Source organism: Bactrocera neohumeralis, chromosome 3 (genome assembly GCF_024586455.1).
Source record: "Bactrocera neohumeralis isolate Rockhampton chromosome 3, APGP_CSIRO_Bneo_wtdbg2-racon-allhic-juicebox.fasta_v2, whole genome shotgun sequence".
Lineage (NCBI taxonomy): Eukaryota > Metazoa > Arthropoda > Insecta > Diptera > Tephritidae > Bactrocera > Bactrocera neohumeralis.
This window is the reverse complement of record NC_065920.1, coordinates 52,773,600-52,799,583: the sequence shown is the minus strand read 5'-3', so window position 1 is coordinate 52,799,583 and position 25,984 is coordinate 52,773,600. Positions and strand designations below refer to the sequence as shown.

Below are 25,984 nucleotides of genomic sequence, written 5' to 3'. Positions count from 1 at the left end.
AGCTTTTACTTAAGATCATTTCGAATTTTATTATTATTTTTTTTTTCAAAAACTTTATCTCGCCAAAAACAAAACTCATTTTTAATTCTCGCACAATTAACGCAAATTTTTCCATACACATTGCACTGTATTTGAATATCAACGCATTCAAAATCAACTTTCTGAACAGAATTTTTTAAAACAGAAAAAACTCGTTTTAAAGCATTTTTTAAAAACACACAAAATTTTAATTGGACAACTTTGGCAATTTACATTTTTTTATATTCCGTATATTTCCAACACCGGCACGACCGAGTAGTAAACTTGTGCGAAGACGAAAGCGCGTCTTAATTTTGAACCGAACAACCAGTTGGTGTCGTAGTTCAAAGCAAACTGTTTATGCCCTTACTAGGTAGCCGATATTTTATATATTGAATTATTCTCTACACAGAATCCCCAATGATCTGCCTATATGTATATATATTTAAAATGCATGTATACTTAAGTGCAATGCGAGTAAAAAGCATTCGAGACCAGCTAATATTCAACTCAGCTGCGCTTTTGGAGCATGCTGACTCTGCAAACGAACTCAGGGCCTCAATCAAGTCGGGAAGTTGGTGTGAATGGATGTGTGCTAATTGGAGTCAGCAGAGGAGTGGTAGTTGAGTCGCTTTCAGAGCGTAGCAAATTAGCCATTTACTCTTTGAAATTGAATGTTGTTGGGAGCAAAAGTGGTAGCAGTTAATCTCAGGCCAAGCCGCTGTCTCAGCTTGGAAGTTCGAAAATCAAAATTTTTATTGAGTAACTCTCTGTGTTGATTGAGTGTACGCTCAATTTCGAACATGGTATTAATGACTTTGTTTACCAAGCCTGATTTGTGAGAATACTGAGAAGAGACGAGCTTGTTTTCTACAGTAAAGATTTTGTGACTGATAATATTGGGTTGTGGTGATGGTGAGCGGCGTTTGAGACCTTTTGAGTAACTTGTATACATGCATATGTATAGTTTTATACGAGCACAATGCCGTTGCATTCACGTGCTGCAAGCCATGTACTTCCCATATATTTATTGATCAACCGAAGTACTTGATTTAACTAAGGAGCTCTGAGCTCTTAACTTCTCTGCTTACATATATGAACTTGTACCCATATTTAATGCTTTTATTACATAAATTGCACATATTGACATATGCCAGCGGCTTTTAAACCTGCCTAACTATATACTTCCATAAATATTATCGACAAAAGATCGGCATTAACAAGTTCTCCGATGCAGTTTTTGAGTTGCAAGCTACTGGTATGCTCTTTATTAATAGTAAAATTTCAAAATAATAAGTAGGTCATACATATTTATTTTTAGTAATGACCTTACAAAGGTTAAAAGCTGCTGGAAGACAACTGATTTTAAGTTTTTGTATGTGTAAAAATGCGTTTTTGAATAAAATTGGAACATATAAATATGTAAGTATTTTAGTTTCAAATAATTTTTAAATATTTCATCCATAACTAAATTAATGGTATTTCAAAGGGTTAATACGCAGTATTAACGATTTTCATGCATAGAGTTAATAGTGATTTCATCAAAAAATAGGAAAAATTTAAGTGAAAAGATGAAACAATAATAATAATAATCATATCATCAACATTATAACCGTAATAGACAATCACATCCAGTCATAATTTACGCAGCTGCAATATGGTCGCCCGAAAAAAATGCAACCTTGTCAGAGCACCGCATTTCAGACTATTATAGGACGTCTTTCGATTTCGCCTATTGCCCTCTGCATGGTGAGGTCCGCATGCTTCCGGTTAAAGAGCATAACGCACTCCTTTGCAAACAGTTTCGGCTGGCTTTCACATAAAACATCACAGAAGTCTTTTGCTCGGAGCGGAACCGTCTACTAGGTGTATCAAGTTTATCAAGAGCAATATACCCACGTGATTTCAGACACAACAAACTTCACGCGTCTACTAAACGCCATTCACAGTGAAGCTAATGACACCTTTATTGACTCCTTTTACGTGAATGACGGCGTCCTTGGAGTCTAAATACTACCCACCGCACACCTTGCTCGGGCTACATGAAATTAGGCTGACCCTTGAAAACTTTGTTCAGGATATTGTAGATTATACTTTTACTTATCCAGAATATGCCTCTTAGCATTCGCGTAGCGATTCACGTTTAATGTCTTTAATTAACTTAAAACGGTTTCGCCGAAGTGGTCGTTTTAGTTTAAATCAGGCGAATATGGTGGTGGCGGCACGATATTGATGGAAAAAAGTTTCGCAAAAAACTCACTAAGAATCAATGCAGTATGCGACGGTGCATTATCCTGGAGCAAAAACCAAGAGTTGTCGGCCCATAATTCTGCCCTCTTTTTACGAATAGCTTCGCTCAAACGACGCATAATACTCAAATAGTATTCCTTGCTGACAGTTTGGGCGGTTGGAAGGAATTCGAAGTGCACCACACCTCAATGCTTTGTCGTGGTTCTTTCGACTTCGGCACACCTTTGCCACGATATTTGGCCGATTGATCGCTTACGCGGTTATAGCTGAGTTTACAACAGCGCGGCAGTCGTTCTTCCTTTTTGCTGTTGGTAACTAGAGATTCCATGTGTAGCCAGATCCTTCTCCAACTGATCTTTTCAACGAGTTTGGTCTGTGTTCATCGAAAGCGCACTTTACTTCTCAATAACCTACTCAGCCTAAAGTAGCAACCGTTGACAATGGAACTTTGTTAAATACTCACTTGACGTAAAAATCGTCGAATAAACTTTATTTACTTTCGAAAAAGAATCGTATGCTAAACACTACTGATTATTTTGATGTGACATTTGGTACAGAAACTTAGAAAAAAATATTTCGATGAATGGATTTTTGCGGGAAATTTAAATTAAAAAGTCTTACTATTTTTTGCGCACAGTAGTGTTTAAAGGATTTTACTGGTTTAATGATGTGCTTGTATTTATACATGTACAGGGTCCGGCACTCGAAGACCGTTAGCGCAGCTGCCGCACTGGAATCAGCTGATTTTAAATTTGCTGAATGACAGTTCGGAGTATTGTTCACAAGTGTACAAAAACGTTTTGCCAAAAAGTGAACGCAACAAAAAGTGATCAGCGATGGAACTCAAACGTAATAGTGTGATTGCTTTTTATTTAGCTGGAAAATCACAGCCAGCAATTGTTTGTGAGCTCAAACACCTTAATGTGAATAAAGTTTTTGTTTATCGCACCATCACTCGTTACAATGATACTGGTAGCATCGCAAAACGCCATGGAGGTGGTCATCAAAAGACTGCAACGTCACGTGAGATGGTTCGGATAGTGAAGAGGCGACTTGAGCGAAATTCACGGCGAAGTGCCAATCAAATGGCTAAAGAACTGAAAATATCCGACCGCAGCATCCGACGCATATTGAAAAATGAGCTCAAGGTCAAGCATTACAAGTTCCAAAAGGCCCATGATCTCACACCGAAGCAGCAACAAGTAAGACTTGAGAGAGCGAAGCAGTTGCTTCGCTTGGCCGAAAGCGGTCAAATTCCGAACATTGTGTTTTCTAACAAATTTTTTTTTTTAATTGAGCAATTCGTAAACTCTCAAAACGATAGGGTTTACTTGAACTACCGTTCATACGAGAATCTAAGTCATTGGTTAGCCACCAGGAGGTAGCAGCCGCCACAAATAATGGTTAGGGCCGCTGTTACCGCAGATGGACGCTCTCCAATTGCATTCATCGAGCCTGGCGTCAAAGTAAATGCGACATATTATCGGGAAAGTGTTCTGGAGGCTGCTTTGAAGCCGTGGGCAAACAAACATTTCGGTCGCAAACCATGGACGTTTCAACAAGACTCAGCACTGCCACACAAAGCGTGGGTGAACCAAGAATGGCTGAAAAACAACATTCCGAACTTCATTATGACCACACAATGACTCTCGAATTCACCAGATGCGAATCCAATGGACTATTCTCTTTTGGCCATTTTGGAGAGCAAGGTCTGTAGTAAAAAATACACCAGTCTCGAGATGCTGAAGAAAGCCATTGTCCGTGAGTGGGCCAAAATACCGGCAAGTCACATTCGGGCAGCTTGCGTTTCGTTTTTTGACCGTCTCAAGGCCATAGTTAAGGCAAAAGGTTTTCATATCGAGCAAAAGTGAATTGGTCATGAATTTATGATTATTTTCACAAATTTTGTACATTAAAATAAATGAAAATAATTTTCCAAACCGAAGTTATTGTTTTTTTTAAATGGTTACACTACGAGTGCCGGACCCTGTATGATCTGAAACTTGTGAAATTATTTCATGATCATGATTTGCAAAGATCTTATCGATCATAATTTTCCTAAACATAAAATACTTATTTGCTTAAGCAACTTCTACACTTGTCACATCACACGACACAAATTTTTGCAATTAATTCCTAAATCCTACAAACTACCTTTGTACTTCTCACTCACTTTCGATATCAAGATCAACGATTTATGCCAACTAAAACAAGTTTAAGTAAAATTTTTGCAAACATGTCACGTACATACTATATGTACTCATATATATACATATACATAATATATGTATATATATGTAGGATATGTTCTATATATATATATATATATATGCACACATATGTGTGTAAAATCGTCGCACACTTTATGCCAATTTTTTATTGTTATTACGAACGAACTTTTTTAACTGTCTAACAGTTGTTGTAAAGGTTTTTTGAAGCCATAACGCAAACATTTGCAATATATGGCAGTTAGAATCACGCTTTGGTTTTATTATTGCCGTGTCAGCGTGTCGCTCATTCGGTGCGTTTTTAATTTACGCTTGTCTACATTTTTTGCTTTAATATTTTTGTTTGACGTAATTAGGCAAGTAATGCTTTGAATTTTTAATGTGTATGTCTGATCCTTTGATTTTATGCTTTTTGCGCGCAAAGTACATTGGACGTCGTTGACTCTAACGACAGTTGATGGTTGAAGGGCAAAATGTATTATTGACGTGATAGATGACATGTGCTTAAGTTCTTTTTTTCAATTTTAGTTCTTTCGGTTATCATGTTTGTTTTGGCTCCTGGGAATGAAATTTGTAAATATATTACATTCTTCTTGAATCCTCCTTTCTAACGTTAATATGAAGAAAACTCCAATCGAAAGTCATAAGTCATATTTAAGTGGATTTATGGTAAAATTCTCTTGTTGCCCGACGTGTCAAAATTGGTTTGCATTGTCTAATAGTTGTGATTCTAGCTTGAAGGACGAAGAACGTCCTGGTCGGCCAAACAAGTTTAAAAAGCAGGAACAGGAAGTATTACTCGATAAAGAAAAGCTCGCAGAATTTTTGGGAGTCGCTAAATTGAAAACGTTAAAAAGCAGTTGAATACATTAAAACGCAAGGAAATTCGTTGCTATATGAATTCAAGCCAAGAGACGTTGAAAGAGGATTTGTTGCTATAAAAAGAAGTCGTTTTTGTATCGGTATTTTGACTGGTGATGAAAAATGGATTCACTGCCATAACCCTAAATACCAAAATCATATAATTCTAAACCCAGAAAAAAACTATTAATGCGGAACGGTACCGACAAGTACTCATCAAATTGAAGCGAGCGATTACCGAAAAACACTCAGTATTTGCGGCTAGGCAAGAGTTAATAGTTTTCCAACATGAGAACGCCTGAGCTCATGTTGCAGGACCAAGTAAAAACCATTTGAAGAACAGCGGCGGAGAAGCCTCACAGTATAGCTTACACCTTGTCTCTTCTGGTTAACATTTTTGCCGGTCCATGCAGAACATGCTCACTGGAAAACGGTTTGTAGTCCACAAATTGCGCGAAAGATGGAAAAATGTTATAACTCCGGATGGAAAATGCTTTTAATACTACTTTTATATATTTTTCTTAAATGATCGTTCCTTTTAAAAACCACATAACACATATTATAGATCGAACTATCGCCATAATAACGTTGCGTCCAACAGCATCTTTGAAAAATACGGTCAAATCCCAACCAAACAGTGAATCCCAAAAATGCGATTTAACGCCTTTAGAACACTCTTCTAAAAATAAGCCAGCAACTTTCAAGATACATTTCCGAAGAAATTCGGGCTATTCCGGCCGAAATGTCGAAAAAGTTGCCCTTTTTCATGGATATAATTTTATACATATGATGTTGAGTTATACCAGTTCTTTGTTCGATTTGCCAAACTCAAAGTTTTAGCTAACTTTTAAAAATGAACTCCATACAAGGGTTTTCAAGCTTGTAGCACGACTTCAGCGTAACTTAATGCTGAAATGCTGAAAAAAGCCCAAGTCCAAGCTAGACGAGCTTCTTATAGAATCGTTCTCTTACTACTATGTAAAATAATCTCATATTGACAGAGCGAAAACCACTAAGAAGCCTCTGTAAAAGCAACAGTAGGATATTAGATCAGTTCATGGTGCCTAGGCGAATTCATCTAGTCACAGCTGAGTAATGATAGTAATATTTCTTGTGTTCAATATAAAAAGGCCTTATGTATTTATTGTTATTATTTTCTATTAAAATATGTATGTATATCGGGAAAATTAATCAAATTCTTCTCAAAGAAGTTTTTTCTTGAAGAAATTTTAATAATTACATAATTTTTTTAAAAAGCTAATAGAGTCGGACTACGTTTAAGCAACATGCATAAATATTCCATAATAAATTTTTTAATAGGAATAATTTACTTTAACAAAATCGAAATCTAAAATTTTTTAATTTCATCAATTTATTTCATATGAATTCTTTTAATTTTCTGTCTTTAGTATTCTCTCCGACGACTGCTGTTAAATTTTATTTACATAACAGCTGAGCGTTCACAGTTACACTTACAAATCACATGTTCTACAGTAAACAAAAGGAGCGAGCACATTCGTAACTGTTAAAGGGCCAATTAAAGAATCACGATAAATTTTATAGCCAAGGTCGCGTGGGTTCGTTGTCAACAGTGGCAACTTGAGTCTGGGGAATTTTTATATTAAATATACATACATATGTATTTAGTGAGTGGAGTGCTACAATTGGCAAACATGAACGAAGAAAATGATTGTAACTGAATTTATTTAAGTAATTATTTTTTAAGTGAATGCGGTTGCTAATCTTAACAAGTTTTTGAACATTAATGGCCTCATATTTTTCCACACATTAGCGGCTAGAACAGATTTACAGTTCTAAACAAGTTTTTGTAAGTTTGAGTCTGACAGCGTAAATGTCAACTCAACCTTCATGTATTTTATGAAAGTTTGTTTTTTTTTTGCTGTCAGTAGTGGCCGCTGAGGCGTTTCAATATTTTGTTTATACCCTGTAAAGATTATATTAAGTTAGCAACGAAGTTTGTTACATCCAGAAGAAAACGTCGACAACCATAAAATTATATAAAAGATAAGCCTGACATCGATTTAGCCGTGTCTGACTGTTTATCGGTATTTACGCGCGATCTAGCTGACTGCTAATTTGTTGGGACCATCGATTTCGGACCACTATAGTATAAGGCTGCCATAAAAACTGACCGCTCAAAAACAAGATCTTGTGTGGAAACGTTTTTATTTGACCAGATATCTTCACAAAATTTGGCATAGCTTATAATCTCAGATTATTTTGTTCCGTTCGGAATATTGTAACATATAGCTGTCATACGAACTGACCGATCAAAATGAAGCTTTTGTATGGAATTTTTTTTTTATTTGACCAGGTATTTTCCCGAAATCTGGTTTGCAGTATTATCCCAGGCAGCAGTATAATCTCTGAACACATTTTTCAGATCGGACTACTTTAGCACATAGCTGACATGCAAACTGACAGACAAATTAAAGTTCTTGTATAAAAAGCTTTTTTTATTTGACTAGATATCCTCTCCAAATTGGCATGGAATATATTCCAGATGTCTTTTCGGCTCTAAAAAATACACCTGTGCATGGTATTATAGCCACAGTGCAGCCTAAGTTAACGTTCTTTCTTCATTTTTTTTTTTTTACGTACTATTAAAATATTAATAAACATTTAGGTTATTTTAATTATTTGGCTCACCAAATGTTGCAACGCCATTAAGATGTGTTACCGGCAGCTCTGCACTTATCAATGCCATATTTTTACTGCTGCTGTAATTGTGTTTATTTTTGTTCGACCGCTTACTTTGAAAACTGGTCGTTCAAGTAATTATAATAGCTTGCAATCACTCCAACTGCTTGCTGAAAAAATCGTTATTGACAAAGTCACAGTTGTGGCAAGTCGACGAGTTTTTAAACAATTATTAAAAGCGCACAAAATAGTGTAACCAGCACTTCTATGTAACTGTATAAACATAAACAACAAAACACTAACACTAATTTATGTGCCGTTATTTGAAATGCATTTAGTCATTTGCAAAGAAAATACTCGATGCGTGTAAATGAGGTTATGTAAAAGGGCACTGCAGCTAACAAAAGCAACAAATAGAAATCATTTGCTGTAACGAGAGCTGATTTTGTTGCTACAATTGCCGTTATTAATGTAACCAATGCACAGCAAGTCGCCCGCAACGCTGCACTTCTTATATTTTTTAAACGATTTTCTTTGCCTTTTGCTTAACTTTTTTCTTATAATCTCTTTATTTCTTAGTTTTCCTCTGCACTGTTGACAATCTCGCACGTGCTTTTCTTACAGCAAATTATTTCCACAATATTTTCACATGTAATTTAACACGTCCTAACACGTTTTAATCACAATTTACGAACCGCCACGAACGACCTTCGCTCTGCAACTGTGTGACTCACTTGAGTAGTACAAAGTTTTATGCCAAACATTTCTGTTAGCTGCCCACGAAAAAAAGCGGTGGGCGAAATAACAATAACATAACAATGTTCACGAAAAGTCAACAGCATGCGTTTGCTTTGCTATTGACAGCATGAGCGCAAAGTGTTATGCTCAGCTGTGCAAAAAACTTTGTAGTTGTGTTTGTGCATTTTTGATTTTGATGGTCACTGTCTTCGCATTGCTTCTCCCGGAAATGCATTACTGACATATTTACTAATCAAGTAAATGTTTAAAAGGCTTTCATGCTGTTATGGCCATGTGCGCTGTTAGCAACAGTGAATAGATATATTCGTAACAGCAGAGTGCAGCATAGCCACGGACAACAAAAACTGTATTCTACGCTCAGTGTTATACGTGTAAACATACTTAAGAAAGCCTCCCACCCACCGCTGCTTGTAGTGTGCTTTTATTTTTTGGTGCTTGAGTGTTTCAGTTTATGCCGAATTAAGAAAAATTGCTTAAATGAGGATGTTCGAAAATAAAACATTGCAAATTCACCTTGTTTGCTGCAATAAATTTGTATACCCGTTATAAAAAATACTAACAACTCTATTACGTATGGCAACTGGCGCTTGTATAGTAGCCACCAACAACTTAAAAATTTGTATTACTTATGGAAACCGACTACTGATCTTTGGCAATTGAGTTTAGTAGCCATACACAATAAAAAAAATTAATATAGTGGCTAATAGAATGGCAACTGTAATTACTTTTGTGTTTTTTTTTTAATTTTAAAAAGCCTGCCACAAGTTTGCAACTAACAATCATCGTCGTCCATTATTTTTGGGGTCGTATCTTTAATAAGACCAAACTACTTAAAATACTTTCGAATCTGTTCGCCTTTGGTAAAATAGTCCTCTTTCTATTGGGTCTTGGGCTACAAAGTAGTTCTCTTACATAACAGAGCTTTAGAAGAAAACGTCGGAGACCCTGTAAATAAATAATCAGCGATATAAGCTGAGTTGATTTGGCCATGTCCGTCTAACCCCTAGCTGTTTAATTATCGAAAACGCCCATATCGGACCACAATAACATCTGGCTGCCATCTAAAGTGTTCAATCAAATTCAAGTCGATAAAGACAGAGGTTTGCCATTATGTTGCTATTTCGACGAAGTAACCACTGCGGCTGGCTCGAAGTCCAACCGACGTACTGACTCCTGTAGCGTTTTTCATTCCAAGTTTGCTGTCATGACGAAAGATTTACTGCTCCGGAGTGCAGCCTTCTTCAGCGAAATGACTATCCACTCTGATAGCAGGGCGACGATACTAGCCTTGAGCTGGCTAACCATGCGCTCAAGGCTGATTAAGGAATGCCTTACATCATTGTCAACAGCATCGAGTAATTTTATAAAAAGTCTGGTAATAGTCCCAGCCCACAGAGGAATCGCAGGTAATTGCAAAAATTATGAACTGACAAAGAAAGGCACCCCATCTCCACCATGAGTAGAATGGGGACGTATCGGTGCTCCAATTTCTTCGTGTGTTCTATTACTAGATGACTGGGCTACCATCGGTTCTTGCGTTGTTGGAAGATCCTTGCACCAATATCGATCGAGATTCTCAGTGAGGCTAGTCTCTCCTTAGTTGTGGGGGCTCAGTAAAGTTAGGAAAAGCAAAGGATACGCCTGTTATTCTAGAATTATTACCTGCCTGAATCAATGCTATACCGCCCGAATTGATGGAATGTAATGGAAATTTAGCAAAAAGGGTTGATGATAATCTGAAATAGTCGAAATAAATTCCAAACGGCCTAATTTAAAAAATCTTAAATATAAAAAATTGTGTATTTTTAATTACAGTTGAACTTTTAAAACTCGAACATCTATATTTCGAAGATCTTCATAACTCGAACTCGTGAATTGGCATTAGAAATCCAATTTCATACAAATTTCCTTCCATAACTCGAAGTCTCTCTTACTCGAAGTTTCTTGCTGGATTATGTGATTCGAGTTAGGGAATTTAAGATTGTTCAATTATATGGAAAAATACACAAAGGTAAGTATATATTTACATTGGTGGTGTTGGGGGTCTGGCCACTCCCAAGTGAATGGTGTTCATAGAACTTTCCTCACTTGTGTGAACTTCTACATATGGTGTTGAAAGTCATGGAAATGGAATTGAATCACCTGATATGGCACCGTGCGACTTCTTCCTTTTCGGAAAAATGCATTTGCCCATGAAAGGAAAGCGTTATGCAGACGTAGATGCCATTCAAAAGGCTTGCACCGGCATACTGGCGGTCATACCGGCCAACGAGCTAAAACACTCGTTCGACATGCTTTTGGACCGTGCAAAAAACTGTATTGAAGCAGAAGGAAACTATTTTGAATAAAATAAATTGATTTTGCCGAAAAACCATTTGTTCTGTTTTTTTTTTAAGTCCTGTTTACTTTGGAAAGCACCTTGTATGACGACATTAACATGCAGATAGTTCAGTGAATTAAGAGACAGTGGGTGCGCTGATTAAGTCTTGTCGTACAAATGGACGAAAGCTTAAGGAAGACCACCACTTCGTTAGGAAAGATCAGATGGAGAAGGACCAGACTACACTTGGAATCACCAATTGGCCCCAAACAGCGAAGAGGCAGAACGACTGGCGCGCTGTTGAAAACTCGGCTATAACCGCGTCGGTGGTGCCTACGCCAAAAGAAGAAGAAGATATGTTTGCTAACCGATTGGGTTGTTAAACATGCTTCGAAAACTTAAATTCTATACAATTCTGGTAATGAATAGTATTACAACTGGCCGACTTAGTACGTCTTATATAGAAATTTCAGTTGTGCTAAATCAACTTGTATATTGTTTCACATTGTCTGACTGGCAATAAAGAAGAAGAATAGATGCATATTTTAGCTAGAGTTGCATTTTGCCTTTATAAACATAAATACGATGAATTGCACTTTTTTACACACGCAAATAGCCAAAGAATTTTATATTCCTTGCATTTTTTATTCTATTTTTTATAACATATTCACTAAAATTCATACTTACCAAGTTCTTTAAAAACAGCAAACGAATGAAGAATCAATTAAAAAAAACACAAGATTTCCAGTAAAAGTTCAACGCAGCGTTTAATGACCAAAGTGCCGACGACGCCTAAGTATATGACCGCTAAAGAAGATAGACACAACGCGCTAGCTAAAACAAAAAAAAAACACAATTGAAATGTAAATAAACTTTTGATTTTATGCGATTTCATTAACAATTTTTTTGTTGTTATTTTGCTGTTTTTTATATTTGTTGTCTTTTTTGAATTTTTTGTAGCGTATTTTGCCATTTTTTTACACTTGGTAAAGAATTAACCATATAAATGCACATATTGTATGTATGTATGTATGTATATACGGCATATGCAAACGCCAATTCTTATACAATGTACATATATGTATATGTATATAATCATATATGGGTGTGTATGTATATATGCAAATACATTTGTATGTATTTTGCGAATTTAATTGAAGGTTCACGTCGATACTAATTCAAATTGTATATGTATGTATGTATGTATGTCAAGTACACTTTTTGACACATTAAAAAGAGGGGCGGCACATCAGCAGTTTCTAGGCAGATTTTTCTAATTTATGGTATTTTTTAGATGACATGCATATATTTAAGCATTTCACATATTACATATTTATGTTCATATACATAATTTCAAACACAAACAAATTGTTTACATATTTTTTAAATTAAGTTTTTCGCTTTATTTTATTTTAATTAATTTTTTTTATTTTTTTATTTTTTATTTTTTTTTTAATTTTTTTATTTTTTCTAATTTTTTAGTATTATTTTTTACAATTTTTCAGATTTTTTTATTTTTTATATATATACATACATCTATATAAGTTTTTTTTGTAATGTTCTTTTATATTTTTCATTTATTTTTATTTTTTTTTTAAATGTATCCTTACATTATTGTCTCGACGTCACTTTATTGTTCAAAACTTCAATCACAATATTATTGTCCTTTCACAAATTGCGAATTTCTACGAAACACTCCGCTTTCACTCGTTCGACCTTACTCACGCGCACGCTTTCTTTGTACTGTGTCTCATTTATTCCGTATAAAACTATAAACTAATTTTTTAAATGCAATTCAATTTTATACTGAATTCATTAGATTTACATGAGTATGGCCCCAGACTCAATCAACAACAACAGCAGCTCAATCACGATACGCGACAAACGCAAATCAAGCAAAGAGCAAACGCACGAACCCACTTACATACATACGTACACGTCTAAGTGTAAATATTTATATGCATATACTTAGATATGTATTATTAATTGATATAAAATTCAATCAAAATCAAATGCAATTTTCTTATTAACGTTGCATACTTCTCTCGCCGTGTGCGTGTGTGTGCAGTGTTCTCAAAGGCAGCTTTTAAAATAAAGTGATATTCTCAGGTGGCTTGGAATATAAGTCAGTTTTGCTACTGCTTTACTACTTTGCTTCTTTCTTACTTTGTTGGCAGCCAGGTAAAACAATTATTCACATTGGTCAAGAGGTGATGCACTGAGAAAAAAAATTGTATTACTAAAAATCTGGCAAAAAAAAATAAAAAAAGAAAAAACGTTAACTTCGGCTACACCGAAGCTAATATACCCTTCGCAGGTGCATTTCTTTTAGTAACTATGTGTCCAGTTTGTATGGAAGCTATGTGCTATAGTAATCCGATCTGAACAATTTTGTCGGAGATTATGTTATTACCTTAAGCAGTAATCCATGTCAAATTTCGTGAAGATACCACGTCAAATGCGAAAGTTTTCCATACAAGCCCTTGATTCCGATCATTCAGTTTGTATGGCAGCTATAGGCTATAGTAAGCCGATCTGAACAATTTCCTCGTATATTACATTTTTATCTTAGAAAATAACCTCTGCCAACTTTTGTGAAGATACATTGTCAAATGTGAAAGTTTTCCATACATGAACTTGATTCCGATCGTTCATTTTGTATGACAGCTATATGCTATAGTGGTCCGATATCGGCGATTCCGACAAATGAGCAGCTTCTTGAAGAGAAAATGACGTTTACAAAATTTCAAAACGATATCTTAAAAACTGAGGAACCAGTTCGTATATATACAGACAGACAGACAGACGGACATGGTTCGACTCAGCTCAACATACTGATCATTTATATATGTATATACTTTCTAGGGTCTGCGACGCTTCCTTCCTACAAACTTCGTGACAAATTTAATATACCCTATTCAGGGACAAATGATCAGCTTTATGGGAAGAAAAGGGCGTGTGCAAAATTTCTGCTCGATATCTAATAAACTTGGGGACTAGTCCGCGTATATACAGACAGACCGATATATAATTTGTATATATTTTAAAGGAGATCTGACGTTTCCTTCTGGATGCTACAAACTAAGTAGCAAACTTAATATACCCTCTTCAGGGCACAATAATCAAGAATTCAAAGCATTAAGTTATATGGCTGATCGAAGATCGCACTTGGACTGACATATGTAGTAATTTGTGAAACCATAGAAAAGAAGAACTCCTATGTTCGTTGGTTAGTAATTAGCCAATACAAATTTGAAGGTATGCGCCCCCCAAGTGCTTAAGTCTTGGTCTTCCAAACGCGGGACAGTCAAGATGGAAGTGTTAAGTTGTTTCCACCTCATCTTCTTCCATACAGCTTCTGCAAATGACGTCTGGTAAGATTCCCAACCTTACAGTGTGGACGCCAATAGGGCAATGGCCTGTTAAAAGCCCCACAACTAGGGAGAATTTTTAGTCTCAGTCACGAACAAGTCACTTAATTTCATGTTCGGGTACTGTGTCAGAGCTGGAGTATTTTAATCCATTTGGACGACATAACCTAGCCAGCCGAGCTCATCTATTTCTGTCTCTTAATTCGTTAAACTATGTCAATGTCGTACAAGGTGCGTTCCGAAGTAAACAGGACTTAAAAAAAAAACAAAACAAATGGTTTTTTCGGCAAAATCAATTTATTTTATTAATTTTTTTAGCTCGTTGGCCGGTATGACCGCCAGTATGCCGGTGCAAGCCTTTTGAATGGCCTCTACGTCTGCATAACGCTTTCCTTTCATGGGCAAATGCATTTTTCCGAAAAGGAAGAAGTCGCGCGGTGCCATATCAGGTGAATACGGGGAGTGGTTAATGGTTAAAATGTGATTTTTGGTCAAATAATCGGTCACAAGTCGATTGATGAGACGATTCTGAGCAATTATTGGTCGTCAGTCAATTTGTGCGGAAATGTTCGGTCAAAATGCGATAAATCGATATTTTGGAGATGTTCAATTCCATTTATATGAATTTCAATGATTTCGGCTGATTTTTGTTGAATTCACGCACAGTTTCGATGGAATTTCCGGTGATCATGGATTTTGATTGATTCGTTATTTATGTTCTCAATTGAATGTTACCAATTTTAAAGCAAAATTTAATGTTGGCTCTTTGTTCGAAGCTCATTTTCGCACCTATAACACAAACATACTGACACTTAAAACGCAAAAACTTCACTTCCAATCAATGAAATGTCATGAAATTCTCACTGGACAATCGATAAAGATAAAGCAGATTCTAACGCACTAGTCGACATAAAGATGGCCACTAGATTCAAAAGGTCCTGTTTAGTGCTGTGGAACGCACCTTGTATTACTCGTACAGCTCATCGTTCTGGCGTTACTGGTTCCAAGATAGACGAAATTATCTACGACTTCGAAATTATGTCTGCCAACAGTGACGTGGGAGCCATGTCGCAATTGCGACGATTGTTTGTTTGATGACAGGGCATGTTTCGTCTTGCCTTCGTTCAATACCAGTTTGTATATTATCTATTTTGATGAAATGGAAGGTGGGCGTAGTTATATGTCAACTAAAAGATGGACAGGCAAATATCTTGAAATCAATTCGTCCCGTCGGTTTTGTTAGAAGACCATTGTGAGAAGTAACCGACAACATGAACAGTTCGTATCGTAAAAAACAATTACATTTTTAGCTCAATTTGAGCATTTTCATAAGGATTAAGGAAAATATCGTTTCGTAATCTCATTGCTGCCGCAATTGCCTTGAACGTTGTGGGCTTGTCACCCGCGTGCTTAACGTCTAGTTTCTCGGCTGCGTCCCTGCACTTCCTCGTTTTCAAACAACTTCGTTTCGCTCTCTGTCGAACGATACATCTTTCCAGCGATATGCTTCTCAATGCATTTTGCAATCGTCGGATTTGAGGCATATCAGCCTTCGCTGGGTCACGTTTTAATACGTTCCTCTGACATCTGTGAAGTGTTAGCATATCACACCTACTTCATTGTTCACGCGTTCAAAATCATCATACCAAGATCGGTTGTGTAGTTCTCGAGAAATCTTGTCAACCGACTTCAATAACACAGTTTCAAAAAAAAACGCGTTTAAAACGGCGCACTTAGCCCAACTAGCCTCGAACGCACAAGTTTTCAAGGCTGTGTCTCCGAAACTATTATTCGGATCAACTAGAAAATTTTGATCAATAATCTAGATATTCTATAGTGTTGTTATTTAATAAGACAATAAAAAATTAAATTTTTTGAAACCCATAAACCCATGTAACCCCTTAAGGGGGTATTCTTGTTTATGATTCTGAAAAAATCGATTTTTTTTTTGCATATCTTGAAAGTTTAGACTTTCAAAAATATGACCTTGGAAGGATTTTTCAAAATTCGACTTATTTTCGGAGATACAGCCGATTTTGTGACGTGGCGTCCGTGTTCACTAGAATTGTCTCCCAAACTTTAAACGCGTTTTTCTCAAAACTGACTTTTTCGGAACGATACCCACGATTTCTCAGGTTCTACTGGACCGATTTACTTGAAATTTTTATAGAGTCTTCTTTATAGGCTTGTCTAGGGTTGGAACTAGCCCCATCTATACCAAATTTTTATTTTTATTATTTTTAAAAAATTCGAAATAGTCAGTAAAAGTGAACCAAAAAAAACTTTTTTTTCAGGCAGCCGCCACTTTTGTGAAAAAAATCTTTTCCCACTTTTCCGTAGTTCCGGCCATTGCGACATTATTCTAGATTAATAATCTTTTTTTTTTTGGTTTCAGATAACTAGGAGGGTTGAAATTATGGGTATGGTCACGTGGAAATTTTTAGAGACCCCCCACTTCGTCAGCTCATAATTTTTTTTTTTACTTTTTTAGTTTTTAATTTTTTTCTGTACTCTTCTAAAATTAATAAATAACTAATAAAAAATGTATAACAAAAATATTAATTGCCATTTTTTTTCGACACTTTAAAAATTACCTGAAATTCATGCTTCTAGACCAGAATACCCCCTTAACATTCTCTTTTAGTCGTCCACTGGGTTCAACACCTTCGCTGCTTGTAATAAAATTTGCATGGCATATTTTCATGAATTTTTAGCTCAAGAAAAACGCGATTAAAGATTTAAGTTTAACTTTGAAAATAATTTGAATAGTTTATTTCATAGTACCACCCTCGTAAACATCACTAAATCTATTATTTTATCAAAAATTGACTACGGTCTTCCAGTTTACGGTAATTGTGCCAAAAGTAACATCAAGCTTATATCCGGTCCCTATCATATGGCCATTCGCAGAAGTCTTCGTGCATTTCCGACGTCACCTACAAGTTCTTTGCTTACGGAAGCCGGTGTTCCTTCAATCGAGGAGAGGGTGTTACAAAACTACATCCGACTTTTTCCTAAACTGCTAAACTGTAAGAACAAAATTTTGTACGGAACTATAAAAAAGGCGGTCAACTACAAACGCAAATTCAGCATCGAATCGGGGATAATGAGATGTTCGAATCTAGCAAAAGAAATTGGTCTCACTACTCGCCTTCAATTAGCTACAAACAGCGCATCGCCGCCATGGCTCCTGAGTAAATCTTCGTTTGTTACAAATCTCCGAGGAGCTCAACTAACGCATCTACCTACCAACAACTTTTCTATGAAGCAATTCGTCCACTTGTATCAAGTTCGTGGACATGTTTATTTACAGATGGTTCAAAAACGGAACATGCAACAGCTTTTGCAGTGGTAAAAGAAGACGGTTCTACCATATATTCCGGTATACTTCACCCCTGCAGCTCAGTATTCTCTGCAGAAGCGTCAGCAATTCTTGAAGCAGTGTCATACGCAGTGAAAAGCAACCACAAATACCTAATTTGTACAGATAGCAAGTCGGTAGTCTCAGCCATTCAAAATGTAAATAATCACAACATAATTATTTCAACTACAAGAGATCTGTTAATCAAAAAGGAGCACCAAATTAAAATAATGTGGGTACCAGGCCACGTCGGATTACCCGGCAACGAAGAAGCAGATGCCAGAGCCAGACTAGCCACAAAAGAACCTCTACACTTATACCCTTATTTAGATAAGTCGGACATACTCCGCTTAGGTCTAGATTTCGTCAAAGTAATGAAAGGCACATTACAACCTCAGAATCACTATTACGCGACCATCAATCCAGCAGGTGTTAAACCAACCTTTCCTATTACATGCTCATACCACGATGCCAAAACTTTCACCCGTCTTCGCATCGGACACACAGTTTTGACACACGAACACCTCCTCAAGGGTACGAATCCACCACCATGCCTCCTATGCAATGCAAACGCTACATTAGTGGATCACATTTTGCTAAGCTGCCCTGCACTTGCTGCACACAGACTCACCACTTTTGGCACAATAGATCCAAAACAATTACTAAAAAATACCAATGCTGCTAACATAAGACTTATAAATCAATTTTTATTAAAATGTAAAATTAAACATCTTATATAATTTAAATAGCAACATGTACGAGTATACTTCACCCTAAGTCAATTATCACTATTAAGTATAAATAATTTTAAATAACTATATTGTAAAGAATTAGGTAAGCCGAAAGCCCCAGTAGCTAGTGCTTCTTTCCAATCAAAATGTAAAATAATAATTGTATTACTATTTTACATCTAATAATAAATAAATAAATTTGAATTTTTAAAATCCTTTTCGGGAGATATTATTAAATATCAGAATGAAATTGTTTCCGTTTTTTTTTTTTCTAATTTCGAGGCAAGAATACCACGTAGTCTTCTCTAGAACTTATTTTATTTACAGTGTATGAATAACTTTTAAGTAAAAACGATTAGCATAAGACGCATGAAATTATTTTAAATGTAAAGTGCATAGAATGAGTGAAACACCTATTTCTGGAAACAATGACAAGATGCAATTTAAAATATATATGCGAGCATATAAGTGCATTCGTTACGGAAATATGTCGATATATATATATATAATATATATGTATATACCAATATTATTCATAAAAGCTTTGTAGATTACTCTATATTTTTATTCGATGCTCTCTTCACGCTCACTCGGTAACTACGTCAATGACTTATACTAATTGTACACGTGCTCAGGCATAGTAAAGCACAAATACCTCTAAACTAGCTTAGTAGTGGACAACAAAAAAATATTAACTTAAAACAACAACTAACGCAAAGATTAAAAGTGGAAGGAAAACTACAATGAAAAACTACTTCGCGCCGGAGGTTAATAAAGCTCAAACTCAATTAATTGCCAACATAACTCATGCGTATATGTACATAGATATGTACAACATAGTTACATATTTATATGTATTGTATGTGCTCACATTGACCACTGTAAGCTGGTTAAGCATTGTTGTGACATTATTACTCATAATCATTTGTTTGCTTTTGTGCGCGCATGCGTGCAGTGCACTCCATTGCTAGCACGTTTAGCCGCAGTTAAATGTCAATTTCAATTTTAATTTGCACTTTTTTGTACTTTTGTAATAAAAACTATTGCGGCAGTAAAAGTTTAGCGCCACAGCTGGCGGAGTTTTATAGTTTTTTGTTGCTTATTTATTCTCTTTTAATTGCTGGTTTCATATATTTAGCTCACAATCATAAACTATTTTATGAGTTTACGCATTTGTACTTTGCACTTTCTATTGCTTAGTTTTTTACATCCGATTCCTGGTATTTTTTAAGCAAACTTTTTCGATGTTGTCGTGTAGGGAATATTTTTTTTACTTATGAAATATGAGATATCAATATGTAGGTATGGCAAGCACACGAGTAAAGATTTATGTGTGTATATTTCAACACATATTTTTTATTTTTTGTATTTTTTGGTTTTCTTCTTCTTCTTTATTGGCTTAGACAGCGCTTGCGCGGCTATAGCCGAGTTTACAACAGCGTGCCAGTCGTACTTCCTTTCGCTGTTTGGCACCAATTGGAGATTCCAAGTGTAGCCAGGTCCTTCTCCACCTGGTCTTTCCAACGGAGTGAAGATCTTCGTCTTCCTTTCCTTCCCCCGACGGGTACTGCAACGAATACTCTCAGAGCTGGAGTGTTTTTATCCATTCGGACGTCATGAACTAGCCAGCGTAGTAGCTATCGCTTAATTCGCTAAACTGTGACAATTTCGTCGTATATCTCGAACAGCTCCTTCTTCTATCGACTGCGATATTCGCCGTTGTCAATGCGCAAAGAACCATAAATTTTCCGCAGAACCTTTCTTTCGAAAACTCGTAAGGCCAACTCATCAGATGTTGTCATCGTCCATGCCTCGGCACCATATAGTTGAACGGGGATGATGATTAGTGACTTGTAATGTTTGGTTTTTGTTCGGGTGCATTAATTTACTTGCTCTAAAAAAGGTTCACATTTCCCTAGTTATAAGTTTACTAACTGGAAATTGCCCATTGGACATCTATGCGGTCAGTCTAATATTTGGCCGATATGTCGAAGTTGTCTGAGCGAAGAAAATTATATCTTCAGCCTTACTCTAGAATTGTATATAACATCTGATGATTTGACAAAAACAAAAACAGCATTTTCATGTATTTTAATACAAATATTTATTATCGCTTTCAAAATAGGCTCCTTTTGAGCTATTGCAAGCATGTCAACACTTAAACTAATATGCCATACCCCTCTTATAGTATAAACCTCAGCTGGCATAGACTTCAGTAACATCATCGAATTTTGGTTTTTTCGATTTCGTCTCATTTTTTGATCGCCATTCGCTAGATTTTGGGAGAGTTTCGACGTCATGTTCATAAACCCAGCTCTCGAGACCAGTAATTATGCGTTTGTGGAATGCAGGTTCCTCAGCTACGTTGTCAGGCATCTCTTTTGCGACATCTGCTCGACGTTATTTTGGATTTATAATTCATTTTATAATAGCGTGATCTCCAACGACATAGCCAGCCTTAATGTCTAATTTACACTTTTTCTGTAAGATCCCTTAAAATATACCATTTTATTCATTTATTTAAGTTCATTTCATTTCATATAGCATCCTGTTTTCGACATCCCTTTAATTTTTTTTATTTTCCTTACAGTTATAAACACTCATCAATAGCAGCTGACAATCTTTGTGAAATCCCGCTCTGGTTTAGATATTCTGGGCTTACGTTCAGCATATACTGCGGCTTAAAACTAAATCGAATAAATTGAATTAAATTTTCAAGGCAGACCCAATTGTTTATAAATGCCTAATATATTATAAATATGCGAAATTGGGTATGTTTTTGTGCAAATTCAAGAATGTATAAAACACGTGCTTAATTTCAACAAGTCCACGTTGCTTTAGCTGATTTGTCACTTGATTTTTACAAATATAAAGGGTGATCCAAGTAGAGGTACTTTTTTCAATAGCTTTTTTTGGCAGATCACGCGAATTACGATATAATGAAACTCCGGTTTACCGTACTGAGCGGCTTGCCGTCCAGTTTATTAATAATCATCTTATTCTTTACAAAAATCTTATTTCCTAAATTTACCTGAAGCCGTTGTGCTGACTTCACATATTCTTTATAAAAATCTTACTTGCTAAATTTACCTGAAGCCGTTGTGCTGACTTGACATTCCTCAGCATCAACGACCCGGCATATCTTATATATGTACATGTGTATGTAGTTGAATCTGAAGATTCAACTTACATTTCAGACAAATAAAAATATTTAAAAAATACTTGTCTTTTTTTGTGTGTCGACGAGTTTGACAGTGGTGGAGTCGTTTGACGACGCAACTCCCCCAGCGTTACTGTTTGAACTCTCCTGAGTTCTTGTATTTACAATTTTTATTTTTGTTGTTTTTTTCTTTAATATTATTACTAGGATTGCTACTACTACCATTACAATGATTATCAATGATATATTAATACCATATGATACATTTTTATGGTATTTTAATTCTGCAATTTCTTTTATGTTTTCTATATTTTTTATTGCAATATCATTGAATGTTAATTTTGGTGTGTAACTTTGGTTTAATTTTTCGGCAGGGTATATAATTGTATGAATATATTCTGTTTTATTATTTTTAAATTCTTGTTTTAAAATTTCCATTTTACAATTTACAAATTTGATTATATAGTTATTTTTTAATACAATTTTTCTGTCATCGCAGTTTTGTTTTATTACATCATTTTTTGCATTTCTTATTAATATTGTGTCATCGCTTATTTCTTGTATTGATGTTTTGTTATTATATTTAAATTCGCAAGTATTTGAAAATATGCAGCTTTTACTCAATTTTAGATTTTTAAATGCTTTATTTTCTACATAATCAAAATAGTTTTCGCCAATTTTTATAACGAATTTTTCTTTTTCAATAATTTGTAATTTATTTCTATTTGGCATTGGGGTTATTAATTGAATCTTAGTTTGAAAAAATGTTCTTGGTATCTGAATTGCAAATATTATTGTATCGTTTCTGTATACTACTACTCCTACTTTTGATAATTTTAGTTTGTAAAAATCAATCTCGTATTTTTTCAATTTCTTCCCTAGTTAACATACTTGGATGTACCATATTGTATTTAGCCGCCGCTATATTATTTTGTATTTCTTGAACTTTACTTTCTATGAATTTTAGTTTATTCATTTCATCATTATACAAAATTTTACTTTCAATTCTATTTTCCTCTTTGTTTATTATATTTAAAGTTTCTATTATTTGTTTCCTATCTGATTCTATAGTTCCTTTTAATAAGTTTAGTGATCTATTTAAATGTTCATGAAAGATTCTGAAATATGGTTGATCCTTATGCCGTACTCTTTTGTAGTTTTTAATTGGTCCTGTTTGTCTGTTTTCTATATATTCTTCTCTGTTTTGATTTAATTTGGCTATTGTTTTCTGTTTTACTGTATTTATTCTATCTTGTAATATGGATGGACAAATGTTTTCTTTGGCGTCCCTTGGAGAACATTTGATAGTTGAGTGGTACCTATCGTTATAGTTGCATATAACAATTTGTATCCTCATTTCTGTTGAAAGACTAGAGTCCTCAATTCCTGTTAGTTTTTCCAACAAGGTTGAGTGCAGTCTCTCAATGTCTGCATTTCCTGTATGGCTATTTGGTTTTGTGTGATGGACTTCTACATTTTCGGCATTTAAATATTTTATTAATTGTTCTGCTCTATCATTCATAAATCTCTTAAAAGTAGCTGGGGCATTTTTCAACACGAAAGGCATTCGGACGTATTCATATCGTCCTGCCGGAGTGACAAAAGCTGTTTTCTGGATGTCCCTTTCTGCCATTAAAATCTGATGGTAACCTTTTGCTAGATCTATGGTGCTAAAGTACTGTGCTTTGCCCAATTTATCTAAGATTCCTTCAGTATTCGGTAGAGGATACTTATCGCCTACAGTCAATTGGTTTAACCTCCTATAATCAACCACTAGCCTGAATTTTTGTATTCCTGAATTATCTATCTTTTTCGGTATTATAAGAATAGGTGAGCTATATCTACTGTGACTTTTTCTAATTAGATAAGTTTATTGAAATGCTTTAATAATTTTTCGATTTCCTTTTTCTCATTTGATTTTAAATGATCAAGGTTGATGTTCTTTACTTCACTTATATCTAATGAATAAACTTGCTCTTGCATAGTTTTCATATAGAATGGAAGATTCACACCATTTTCAAAATTATTGTCATTTTTTCGATATCAATGGTTTTAACGCTTTTTAAGAAAAGGAATCATTTCCTATTAACGAATCATATGGTTTATTAAAAATTACCGTAAAGTTCTACAAATTTCGAGCTACATAGATACAATTCCAAAGAACTTTGTTTCAATTGAGATGTCTTATTAAAAATTTCATAAATATTTAAGATACATACAATATTTTATTAATTTTTATTGATGTCAGCACTTTTGCCACCTTCGCTCACTTAAATAGCGATTATTTCCATTAGCATTAAGGATTTCGAATTGCACTTAACCCTCTCGTTCGAAAAGCAATAGGTGTGTTCGACCAGCTTCTATCCGTCTATTAATGAAATTATCACATTCACACTCGAATATGGCATTTCGTTGCCATAAACGTAACTCTTCCGTATTCATTTGAAAATTTGTTTCAGGTAGAGGTTCAAACAAAAAATCCATAATTTCCCTTAAAAGTAGCTTTTATATTTCATATATATAGTGCTATAACTTTACACACATAATCTAAGTACGCAATTTTATATTTTAAAGGAATTTTAACAAATTAACTTCTGTATCTACTGCTGCTTTTTGTTTTTCTTTTCTCGTTTGTTCGTTTCTTTTTCTAATGGTATTGTTTTTGAATGGATTGAAACATTTAGTGAGCATAATTTCTGCGTTGACTTGTTTTTTTTTTTTTTTTTACAAAGAAAGTAATGGCTTCAAATAAAACTACTACTTAAATTACTAAATTATTAGTTGAATATTATTTTACCTTGCTGTTGGTGCTGCTGTTGCTGTTGTTTTGTTGTTACTGTTACTGGCGTCGTTGTTGTTGTTAATGTTGTTGCTGTTTTTTTTGCTGCCGTTGTTACTGTTATTGTTGTTGCTTTTGTTAATGTTGTTGCTGATGTTGCTTTTGTTAATGTTGTTGTTGTTGCTTTCGTTAATGTTGTTGTTGTTGCTTTCGTTAATGTTGTTGTTGCTGCTGATGTTGCTTTTTATTTTTTTTTTTTGCAACTTTCATTTATTTAGCAAAGTTTATTAATAATTTATTTTCAATTTATTTATTTAGCGTATTTTTTATAGTTTAATTGACTTCATAATATTTCATTTATTTAGTAAATGTTTGAGAATACTTTTGCTTTCAACGCACTAAAATTGTTACGATGTATAGTATAAAAATAGGGAACACCGAATTACCGACTGCGCCAATTACGATATAATGAAACTCCGGTTTACCGTACTGAGCGGCTTGCCGTCCAGTTTATTAATAATCATCTTATTCTTTACAAAAATCTTATTTCCTAAATTTACCTGAAGCCGTTGTGCTGACCTTTATAAAAATCTTACTTGCTAAATTTACCTGAAGCCGTTGTGCTGACTTGACATTCCTCAGCATCAACGACCCGGCATATCTTATATATGTACATGTGTATGTAGTTGAATCTGAAGATTCAACTTACATTTCAGACAAATAAAAATATTTAAAAAATACTTGTCTTTTTTTGTGTGTCGACGAGTTTGACAGTGGTGGAGTCGTTTGACGACGCAACTCGCGTGACTCTTGTCAAGTTGTCATGTTATTTTTGTTTAGTATTATTTGGCATTTCATCATGGAAAGATTTACGGCTAAACAGCGTCAAGAAATCGTTCAACTTTATTACGAAAATTCACTTTCTGTAAAGAATGTGTTTCGCGAGCTACGCTCAACTTTTGGTCAGCATAATCAGCCTACTGAACATCATCATCCATCTTGAGACGCAGCATTCATTACTGAATAATATTCGACCGAATAGACCACGTTCAGCAACCAATGAAAAAAATATAGCAGCCGTTGCTGAGAGTGTACACGAAGACCGTGAAAAGTCGAGTCCATGCCGTTCGCAGTAACTCGAACTGACGTATGGAACGACTTAGGACTCTTGAAAAAAATTTTGTTCAGCGATGAGTTCCATTTCTGGCTTAATGGGTATGTAACAAGCAAAATTGCTGCATTTGGGACGAAGAGCAACCTGAAGAGATTTAACAGCTGCCATTTCAGCCAGAAAAACAACGATTTGGTGTTGTTTGTGAGCCGTTATAATCATCGGTCCATATTTCTCCAAAAATTATGCCATTAAGAATGTAGCCGTCAATGGCAACCGTTAAGGCGCCATGCAAACTGACTATTTGATGCCTAAAATTGAAGCTCGTGATCGCAGTGACATTTAGTTTCAACAAAACGGCTTGAATTAATTGA

At 35.1% G+C, this 25,984-nt stretch overlaps 1 protein-coding gene and 1 long non-coding RNA gene across 4 annotated transcripts in view; both read right to left on the bottom strand.

Annotated features, from left to right (window-relative positions):
• The window catches only part of LOC126754200 (alpha-tocopherol transfer protein-like), a 40,467-nt gene extending 27,605 nt beyond the window's left edge, over nucleotides 1-12,862 (bottom strand). Inside the window, exons 1-2 of one of the 3 annotated variants that reach the window (XM_050466166.1) lie at nucleotides 12,708-12,862; nucleotides 11,785-11,931 (exon numbers count right to left, since the gene is read on the bottom strand). Coding sequence is in view for 1 of the 3 variants with exons in the window: in XM_050466164.1 (XP_050322121.1) it covers nucleotides 8,028-8,085 (58 nt within the window). In the remaining 2 variants the exon portion in view is untranslated. Of the gene's footprint in view, nucleotides 1-252; nucleotides 382-8,027; nucleotides 8,722-11,784; nucleotides 11,932-12,707 lie in introns of those variants that run through there. The other 2 variants (XM_050466164.1, XM_050466165.1) reach the window with 2 other exon arrangements.
• Nucleotides 1-25,984, bottom strand: part of LOC126754209 (uncharacterized) — a 127,165-nt gene that overhangs the window by 33,522 nt on the left and 67,659 nt on the right. The gene's annotated exons all lie outside the window — the stretch shown is intronic.